This window comes from Salpingoeca rosetta (genome assembly GCF_000188695.1).
Source record: "Salpingoeca rosetta unplaced genomic scaffold supercont1.5, whole genome shotgun sequence".
Lineage (NCBI taxonomy): Eukaryota > Choanoflagellata > Craspedida > Salpingoecidae > Salpingoeca > Salpingoeca rosetta.
This window is the reverse complement of record NW_004754929.1, coordinates 2,145,403-2,155,402: the sequence shown is the minus strand read 5'-3', so window position 1 is coordinate 2,155,402 and position 10,000 is coordinate 2,145,403. Positions and strand designations below refer to the sequence as shown.

General features: G+C 57.1%; 3 protein-coding genes across 3 annotated transcripts in view; 2 read left to right on the top strand and 1 right to left on the bottom strand.

Annotated features, from left to right (window-relative positions):
• Nucleotides 1-2,153, bottom strand: part of PTSG_02545 (poly(p)/ATP nad kinase) — a 3,360-nt gene extending 1,207 nt beyond the window's left edge. Inside the window, exons 1-3 of the mRNA XM_004996978.1 lie at nucleotides 1,238-2,153; nucleotides 312-962; nucleotides 1-67 (exon numbers count right to left, since the gene is read on the bottom strand). The exon at nucleotides 1-67 is cut by the window's left edge and continues 50 nt beyond it. Of these exons, the coding sequence (XP_004997035.1) occupies nucleotides 1-67; nucleotides 312-962; nucleotides 1,238-2,077 (1,558 nt within the window). The 5' untranslated portion in view covers nucleotides 2,078-2,153. The remainder of the gene's footprint in view (nucleotides 68-311; nucleotides 963-1,237) is intronic.
• A 159-nt stretch (nucleotides 2,154-2,312) lies between these two features.
• Nucleotides 2,313-6,894, top strand: PTSG_02544 (uncharacterized protein). The gene is made up of 4 exons (XM_004996977.1): nucleotides 2,313-2,603; nucleotides 2,874-2,956; nucleotides 3,221-3,337; nucleotides 3,586-6,894. The coding sequence occupies exons 1-4, from the start codon at nucleotides 2,530-2,532 to the stop codon at nucleotides 6,654-6,656; spliced, it is 3,345 nt and encodes a 1,114-aa protein (XP_004997034.1). The 5' UTR covers nucleotides 2,313-2,529; the 3' UTR covers nucleotides 6,657-6,894.
• An 86-nt stretch (nucleotides 6,895-6,980) lies between these two features.
• The window catches only part of PTSG_02543 (pre-mRNA-splicing factor prp46), a gene marked incomplete at both ends in the record, with an annotated part of 3,873 nt that continues 853 nt past the window's right edge, over nucleotides 6,981-10,000 (top strand). The window contains 8 exons of the mRNA XM_004996976.1: nucleotides 6,981-7,069; nucleotides 7,396-7,548; nucleotides 7,739-7,787; nucleotides 7,954-8,122; nucleotides 8,392-8,593; nucleotides 8,762-8,834; nucleotides 9,518-9,620; nucleotides 9,784-9,892. Coding sequence (XP_004997033.1) covers nucleotides 6,981-7,069; nucleotides 7,396-7,548; nucleotides 7,739-7,787; nucleotides 7,954-8,122; nucleotides 8,392-8,593; nucleotides 8,762-8,834; nucleotides 9,518-9,620; nucleotides 9,784-9,892 — 947 coding nt within the window. The remainder of the gene's footprint in view (nucleotides 7,070-7,395; nucleotides 7,549-7,738; nucleotides 7,788-7,953; nucleotides 8,123-8,391; nucleotides 8,594-8,761; nucleotides 8,835-9,517; nucleotides 9,621-9,783; nucleotides 9,893-10,000) is intronic.

The following is a 10,000-nucleotide window of genomic DNA, read 5'->3' as shown; positions in this document are numbered from 1 at the left end:
GCGGGCAGACGGGTGTGAGGAGAACACACGGCACCGACGGGTGCACCATGCTGCCACCAGCAGCAAGCTGCCATCACAGACAAGTCAGATGGTACTGCAAGCGTGAGAAATGGTGATCACAACAAGCAGTTGCACCCCCCACATACATGTCCTTTCAGACAGACAGACAGACAGACAGACAGACAGACAGACAGACACAGACACACACACACACACACACACACACACACACACAGGCATGCGCGCGCACACAAACACACGCACACAAATCACGTATGCACACCCACAGATACCCACACGCAGACACCAACCGAGTATGCGGTGCTGCCTGTTGGAGTGGCGATAATGAGACCATCGCCCTGAACGCAAGTGACGAGCGAGCCGCCAACGTAGACATCCAAGTTGGTGAGGTAGGGTGACGGGCCACGGTCAATCACAACCTCGTTCAGGATCTCGTACTCCGGGATGGGGTTGGCCTCGACAAAGTTGGCGTCAGACGAGGAGCGCTCGAAACGCTTTCGTTCGGACGGCGGCAGCGGCGGTTCAATGACGTTGCAGTGAAGGCGGAGCCGAAGCGTGACCTGCAGCCCGCCGCGCAGCACCTTGGGGATGGTGTCGCGATAGTCCTCGACGTCAAACTGCGTGAGGAAGCCCAGGGAGCCGAGCGCAAAGCACAGCACGGGCGGCACGCGCTTCTGGAAGGTGTGGGTGACGTGCAGCAGCGTCCCGTCGCCGCCGAGCGTGATGACGAGGTCAAAGTTCATGCGGTCCACGCCCTTGTCAGCGTCGGCAAGGCTCCATGTGTGCAGCTGCTTGAAGAGACTGGCGTAGTTGAGGTCCTCGCGAAGAATGTCCAGCTCATCCTTGAACATCTGCGGCTGGAAGAACACCTTCACATCCGGGTGGTCCTTTATCAGGAAGCGCGCTACTTTCATAAACCACTCTGTGACAAAGCGATCACCCTGTCAGGGGCAGAGCAAAAAGGCGACGCGTGATATGTGTACGTGCGTGTGTATGTGAGCGTGTACGTGTTCGTGAGTGTATACATGGGGGGGGGGGAGGCGAGTGATTGCGAGCACAGTGTACGTGCGTGCGCTGTGTGTACATCTGCTTTCATATACACACACACATACAGAGTTGCACACAGAGTTGCACACAGAGTTGCACACGCACACACACACACACACACGCACACAAACAGCTACGCACACACGCACACAAACAGTTACGCACACACCGGCTTTTTGATGATGAGGATGTTCTTGGGCTCGTGATCCCAGACAAGCTGGGCCTGTTCAAGGTCCGACTGCTTCTCCTGCACATTTGAGTGGATACGAAGAAGTGAGCCAGACGAGTCTGGAGCGCCACTGGTCAGCGGGGTGCCATCTTCGGAAGCAGTGACGCTCGAGTCGGACTCGTTGCCATCGCTGGGCAGCCTCAGGCGGGAGCCGGCATCCGGGCCAACAACTGTGGTGAACGCCTTGAGCAGCTGCTCCAAGTCGTGCAGGCTCTGGCGAGCCCTGCGCTGAAACTCCTCTTGCGCAGTTGTGTCCTCTGTATCTGCGGCGTTGGCCTGGTCTTCCACTTGCTGCTGCAGCGCAGCGCGCAGCTTCTGGAACCGCTTAATGGCCGTCACCTTCATGACAATGCTGTTCATCCGCACATGCCGAGGCGCAGCATCGTCCTGCGACGCATCTTGGTCCCGACCGCGCTGGGTGCTCGTGGGCGCCGGCGGAGGCGGGGCCAGTGACTTGCCTGGCTTCTCGTTGACGGCCGCTTTTGCACTCGACGCGGGCTCGCGGTCATCATCACCATCATCACTGGTGTGTTTCGTCGTTGTTGTTGGTGGTGTTGTTGTTGTTGGTGGTGTTGTTGTTGATGTTGTGGGCGAGCTGGTTTCCAGTGACATGGCTGCCACCTCAGCGCTCACAAACACATCCTCATCCTTTGGCGGTGCCTCCCCGCGCGCATCGTCGCCGCCTTCCTCTTGCTGGTGCTGTTGTTGTTGCTGTTGTTGTTGTTGCTGTTGCCGCTGCTGCTGGCTGAGCAGGGTCTTGGCTTGCCAGTACCGTTGCATGCTGCTGTCTGTGGGTGGGTGTGTTGGAGGACAGGCAGCAGTGATGATTGCTCATGACGATGAGCCAGCAGCGCGCCACCACCCACAAAAAGCACCAACAATTTTTTTATTCTTCCTCCTTTTTGTCCGTTTGTGCCGCGAAGCATTTGAATGCGTGTAGCGGTGGCGTTGTGGTGCTGTGGGTTGGGTGGCTTGTTGTGCCACCGTGCGCCCTTGCTGCTTGTGGTGGTTGCCACAACTATCGTATGTGAGGAGGGAGGACACAAGCAAACAGGCAGGCAGGTAGGCAGGCAGGCAAGCAAGCAGGCAAGCAAGGCAGGCAGGAAAACCGCCACTTTGCATTCATACTCCAACACAAACAAACACCCAGCCAATACAGCCGACCCAGCCACCACCAAACCAGGACGTTGTGACTCGCGCCGTCTTGCAATGGTAGCAGGCCATCAACAACCATGGAGCTCTTCACCTTGCAGGACTTGAACAGGGCGTGTCAGCTGCGACAGCTCACAGCAGAGCACAGCCTCAGGTCTGCGTCTGTGTGCGTGTGTGCGTGTGTGTGTGCGTGTGTGTGCGTGTGTGCGTGTGTGTGTGTGTGCGTGTGTGTGCGTGCGTGTGTGTGTGTGTGTGTGTGGTGTTTGCATGTCATCACAGTCATTTCTTCCTTCTTCTTCGCTCACTTTGTGCATGTCCCTGTCCCCTTCCCTTCACTCTCTCCTCTCCCCTCTCCCTCACTCTGTCCATGTTCCAAACTCCTCCTGACGACGTGAACGTTCCCACACCCTCGCTCTCACACCAGAACCTTCACGGTGACAAAGCTGATTTCCCTGGCAAAGAAGCTTGGCATCTCTGAAACATTTGTCCTCAAACTCATCAATCTTGGTCAGCGCGCGCGTGTGTATGTGTCGTCTGTGCATGTGTCGTATGTGCATGTGTATGCATGTACGTATGCATGTGTGTTTGTTGCCGTGTGTGATGTGCGCTGTGAGGCGGGGCCGTGTGCGTTCACACAGTCTGTTTTCTTCTGCTGTAGCACAACATCGAGGCAGCACATTTCCCCGTTCACCAATCCTCTCCCAGGCAACACGGCCGCGCACACACGCTCACCCACGTCTCCAACTGCCCCATTGAATTTCGTTCTTTCAGGTGTGCTACAGCCACAGGGCGCCGTGAACCCAAACACAAACTTCCTGCACAGCTCGCACGTGTTCTTCTGGTCCATATCTCGCCACCATGGCCTTCTCTCACTCGGATGCAGTCACAGTGCGTTCAACATTTTGCATGTGCGTGTGTGTGTGTGTGTGTGTGTGTGTGCGTGCGCGTGTGCGTGGGCCATTTTGCATGCGCGCGCGCGCGTGTGTGTGCACGTCCCCTTCCACCTTCCCATCTTCCCACCTGACCCTCCCCCTATCCCTGCCTCGCTGGGTTTCCCCTCACACACACACACACACACACACACACACACACACACACACACACACACACACACACACACACACACACACACACAGTGGAAGTGTTGCCGTTTGCGCGTGAGATTGGAGGCCGTGTCAAGGGCGGCGGGAAGCTGGTGCTGGAGCGCGACTTTGCGGCAGTCATATCCACCGACCGCAGCACACGCATCCTGGGAAAGCACATTCGCACGTACATGTGCAAAGGATGCACGCTCTCCATTGACGTGGCTCGCGTGTGCTACCCAGACAGTGGGCGATGGCACTTTGTGTTGCGCGACAAGGCGTGCACAGGCGCGTTTGAGTGCTGGCTAGAGGCGTGCCGGGCACAGGGTGGGCCGCTGGACTTTGGGTGCGGTACCGACATTGGCAACGATGACACCAACACCAGCACGGCATCGACAGGCGATGGCAGATGTCAGCAGGACGGGTGGCAGGGCACAGGTGGCGATACAAACGCCAGCACGGCGGAGCCCCTGTACCTGGAGCCGGTCATAGCACAACGGCAGCAACAGCAGCAACAGCAGCAACAGCAGCAACAGCAGCAACATGAACAAGTAGCAACGCCTGAGCAAGTGACGAGACACACGCGCACCCACCGATCACCGCTCGCTGCACTCAAAGCCACCCTACTTCCAGGGTACACTCGCAGACGCACATCACCCAAATCCACAATGCGGCCAGCGCAGCACGCTTCATCACCAACGGCATCATCATCACCACCTCCCCACCGACAACACCAGGATCAAGGCCAGCGTCAGCATCAGCCAGAGCACGGTCAGCCACCACCACGGCCGTCATTGGGGCTGCCGGCGCCTCCGACGCTTGGCCGGTGTAACCCGTACTCGTCACACGATCTACTGGTGCAGCTCAACGCCATTCCACAACAGCATCAGGAGCAGTACCACCGCCCCAGGGCAGAGCATGAAAGGTGGGAGGATGACCGTGCAGACGCCGATGATGATGATGGTGATGATGATGATGATGGTGATGATGATGATGATGATGATGATGATGATGATGATGGCGGTGATGGTTATGATGATGGCGATGATGATGATGCTGAGACCGACAGCCCTGCAGCCAAAGATAAGTACAGCAGTGGAGTTGGTGGCGGCGATCATGGCGGTGTGGCCACACATGCGTTCCCAGGCGAGGATGTGGGCACAAAGCCGAGCATTCGGATTGCCCGCGTGGCGGTGTATGAGCGAGACGAAGACATCAACATCGCAGCCTACCAAGACCGCCCACCGCCACCGCTCGTGCTCGACTTGTCAGACGCGCACGGCATGCAGCAAGAACAGCAGCAGCAGCAGTCATTTACTGCTGCTGTGCTAAACCCCTCCTCAAGGTACAACCGCAGCAACAGCAACACCAACACGGGCAGTGACAACACTGCTTCCCCGTACAGCATGCCGCGCGATGGATGGGGTGTAGGCGGACACAGACATGATGACGATGGCGATGACCACTATGACGACGGCTCCATTCGTGGTTCAATCTACAGCAGCGCGCCATACTCGCGGCTGGCGGTCTCCACGCCGTCAAGTAACTCGACACCGAGTGCGGGCCCCTCCCCGTACATGGTGTGTCCGATTCGGCTGCCGTCAACCCATGACGCGCCCAGCCACGATGACAGCACCACCGCCAGCAGCAGCAGCAGCAGCGAGGATGATGTGACTGACGTTAGCCACTATGCTCAAAGCACTAACAGGCTCAACTGCACCCTGCGCAAGAAGCTGCCAGACACCACTGCATTGCATTGTCACCCATACCACCAGCAACAACTTGACCAACACATGCACGGCAGACAGGAACCACATCGCGTGTTTGTGCGCCAGCACTCTGCTGATGCAACGTGTGGCACAAGAGAGCGTGATGACGATGCTGCTGCTGTAGACCCGCGCTGTCTTGTGGAAACACCACCGACACGGCCTCACGGTATCTGGAACGGTGCCGGTGATGAAGATGTCCGTGAAGAAAGCAAAGAGAAAGGCAAGTTTGGTGATGGCGAGCGCGCTAATGATGGTGATGAAGGTGGTCATGATGATGGTGAGCATGATCGTGATTGTGGGGAGGAGGACTTTGAACTGCGACGTGCATTGCCCCGAACAGCACATCACACGTCAGCTCCCGCGACGGTTCCATGCTCTCTTCGTGCTTCCACCCTGACGGGACGGCATGAGCAAGACAAGCGGCCAAGGGCAATCTCTGCGCCGCATCCAGAGGACAGCAGGGCGGCGCGCGCGAGCGACTATCGCGGTGTGACCTCTGTCGTGTTTCTGCCGGCAGAAGCGGAGGCGCCGTTTACAGACGAGGCCGTGCAGCACTTCCGGCACAAGGCCCCGGCGCCAAAGCCGCGGCCACCACGACGCCACGCAGCAGCGGCAGAGGTGTCGCTCGTCACGACGGCTATCGACAGTGGCCTGGTTCCGGTGTATGACCAACTGCACCGCTCTCGCAAGCACGGCGGCTTACAGCAACACCAGCCGGGTCCAGTCAACAGCGTGGCAGCATCCCCACCACCCGCGACTGCCCCACGACACAGGAGGCAGCGGCGACCACCACCGCCACCGCCACCGACGCCGCCACGACGAACGCACGCGCGCCCTGCAGCACAACACTGGGAGGAGCAGCTTGCCTATTCAGCGACAGATGCTGCCGACGACAAGACAAGCGACTGTGAGCGAGAGAACCAGGACCACAGCAACCAGCAGCAGCACGTTGCGACACCGCAGAAAGGAGGTGGTGCGAGTGCTTCTTTCTTGGATGCCAGTCCACCGCTGCCGCCGCCTCCATCCGAAGCACAGCTCGCCGACATGCTCCGTGAAACTGAACTGTATTCTTCCTGCTGCCACATCAACAGCGGCGATGGCGTGGGTCGTGGTGCGACGCATGATGAGCGCAATAGCGAGGCAACACAACGCAAGAGCAAGAGCAAGGTCGAAGACGGGGCTGACGCCAGCACACGCGCGTCTGTGGCTGACGCACTGGAGCAAATTCTGCGCAGCCGTGGCTTGCCAACATTGGCTGCTCGTCCCTCCACGTGGTCGTGCACAACCACGTCCTCTGGTCGTGCTGCAAGCACGCGCACCTACATCAGCTTCACAGAGCAGCCTTCCGATGCCTGACCTTCATTGTGTGCATCGTGTGTGTGTGTGTGTGTTTGTGTGTGTGTGCGCGCGTGTTTGTGAGTGAGTGAGTGAGTGAGTGATTGTGAGAGAGAGAGTGTGTGTGAGTGTGTGTGTGTGAGTGTGTGTGTGTGACTGAGAGAGAGAGTGAGTGAGTGTGAGTGGCTCCTTCATCTTCCCGCTTGCCCTGCCTCTGGTGAATTGTGTTGAATGATTTGCATAAATTTCCGCGAACGATCTTCTTCTGCACCACAACCACAACCACCAACGAGCACCACCTGCCTCATCCCACTGGCATCGACGATCATGGAGGGGGGAACGAGCATGGACCAGCACACGTTCAGGTCCATCAAGCGCACAAAGGACATGTTTGTGTCAGACTACGCAAAGCGGCCGTCAGACGGCGACCTCAGGTGCTGCTGATATGTGTTTTGTGTCTGTGTCTGTGTCTGTGTCTGTGTCTGTGTCTGTGTCTGTGTCTGTGTCTGTGTCTGTGCGTATGTATCTATGTGCGTGTGCGTGTGCGTGTGCGTGTGTGTGTGCGTGTGCGTGTGTGTGTGTATGTATGTATGTGTGTGTGTGTGCCGTGCACGTGAGTGGGAGTTTCATTCTGCATGCACGTTGGTGGGAGTACAATTCTGCACGCACGCCAGTGTCCCTGTGGCTGTTTGTGTTTTTGTTTGGCCAGCGTTGTCAGCACTGACGTTGCTGTTGTGTGACATGTGCGTTGTTGTCATAGCCGTCCGGCCAAGCTGGCATGCAAGAAGATGGATGAGTACGCATCGGTGATGCACCTGCCACCACCAGCGGCCTTGAAGAAGAAAGCAAAGGGTGCAGCATCTGGCCCGGGCCCTGCAAGACCCTCCATCAAACCTACAGATGTTCTTGAAGGGTGCGTCACTGCTCTTGTGTGCGAATGCATGAACACCAACGACAATATCCAGCTGCCAACTGTCTGCATCTGTCCAACAGCTCCTCCAAACAGACACACATACACACATACACACACATACACACACACGCACACACGCACACGCGCATTTTCTAACTTTCACTCCTCTGCCGTCCCATCCACCATGCAGCAAGAAGACGGGCAAGGAACCCAGCTCGGCACTCGCCCTCGTGTCTGATGTCAGTTGCGCACCCACCTCATTTACTGGCACGGCTTACAGCAGTCGCTTGTTTGGTCGTGGTGCTTGCGTGCTGCACTTCACGCTGCGCCTGTACACCGTGTTTGTTTGCTGACGCTTGTCGCGGTCTTTCGTTGTGTTTTCTGCACTTGCTATTGCTATTGCAGACACAGAAGAAGCAGCCCATGACAAAGGAGCTTGTGCTGAGACAAAGGGCGCCGACAATGCCAAAGCCCCAGTGGCATCCGCACTGGAAGCTCTTCCGTGTCATCAGCGGTCACACCGGCTGGGTTCGCTGCTTGGCCGTCGAGCCAAAGAACCAGTGGTTTGTCTCAGGTGCGCACATGTTGTCTGCGTGTGGTTTGAATGCGTACTGTGTGTGTGTGTGTGTGTGTGTGTGTGTGTGTGTGTGTGTGTGTGTGTGTGTGTGTGTGTGTGCGTGCGTGTACTTGCGCTGTGTTCCACCCTCGGATCATTTCCACTCTCTCCGCTCCTCTCATGTCGCCTCGTTCTCCATCACCAATCCATCACCCTGCTCAATCTCACATGATAATCACACACACACAACACATGCACACATAAACACACACGTACACACACCTCAGGGTCTGCTGACCGCACCATCAAGATCTGGGACCTTGCATCGGGGACCCTGAAGCTGACGCTGACGGGCCACATTAGCACAGTCCGCGGTCTTGAGGTCAGCCCGCGTCACCCGTACCTGTTCTCCGTTGGCGAAGACAAGATGGTGCGGTGCTGGGACCTGGAGCAGAACAAGGTCATTCGCCACTACCACGGACACCTCAGGTGTGATACTGAGCGTGGAAAGAGCCGGGGGGGGGGCTATCGAGGAAGGTGAAAGAATAGAATGCGAAGGTGGAGGAGGAAGAAGGGAAAGGAAAGGAGATGTCCACAACGGTGCACAGATTGCCCACTCACTTGTGCACGTGCACGTGCGCATATGCGTTTTTGTAGCGGCGTGTATGCGCTGAAATTGCATCCAACGCTGGACGTCCTCTTCACAGGCGGTCGCGACTCAACAGTGCGGGTGTGTAGTCCGCAACACACGCACACACGCGCACATACACGCACACACACACACACTCTCCCTCTTTCTTTCTTTCTTTCTTTCCTTCTCTTTCTTTCTGTCTGCTTACGCCATGTTGTCAGGAGGAGCGTTTGTGCAATGTTGTTGTTGTTGTCTCTGCGTGTGCTTGTTTGGATTTGTGGCTGCTCATCGTATGCATGAGCTGGTTTGAGAGTGCGAACACATGCACATCAGGGGCGGTTTTGTCGCTCGCTGGTGCTGTTGTGTCATGATCACTCCTCTCCCACTTGCCCTCGCGGCACACTCCTCCCGACCACCACAACACTCGCCATCATGGTGGACGTGGTGGTGATGTTGACCATGGCAACACCAATGATGCACAGTACAGGTGTTGGTTTGGGCCAGCACACCAAGCCTTTGTAATCGTGTGCAAACACCACATCTCCTTTAGAAGCATCTTCATCCATTATCTTCTCGTCGTCATCTTGTTCTCCTTTCTTCCGCTACTTGCTCTTGTCGTTTTGTGTATCAGCGTCACTACAACATTTTCTCTCGCTCACGCGCCCACCCATGGCTGTGCTCGCCACTGACACCATGCAATTTCCCCTCCTCCCCCTGTTTGTCACCCGTGTTATGTGTGTGCGTGCGTGTGTGTGTGTGTGTGTGCGTGCGTGTGTGTGCAGTTGTGGGATATGCGAACAAAGGCGCAGATCCACTGCCTGTCCGGGCACACCAACACGGTCGCCTCCCTTGAGACAGAGCCCGTCGACCCGCAAGTCATCTCAGGTGCAGCCATCGTGGTGATGGTGATGGTGATGGTGGTGGTGAAGATGACACAGCATGATGTTGGTGCCCGTGTGGGGGCTCTCGCGTGTTGATCTTGTCACGTGCTCACCCGTGCCCCCCCCCCTTTCCATCATACAAACACTGCACCCCACCGCTGTGCCAGGGTCACACGATTCGACGATTCGGCTGTGGGACATTCGTGCTGGCCGCTGCATGGCGCAGCTCACAAACCACAAGAAGAGCGTCCGCGCACTCGCAAAACACCCAAAAGAGTACGCATTACACACCTTCACACACCTTCACACGCCTTCACACATACACACACACACCTTCACACGCCTTCACACACACACACACTTGCATGTGTATATGTGCCTACT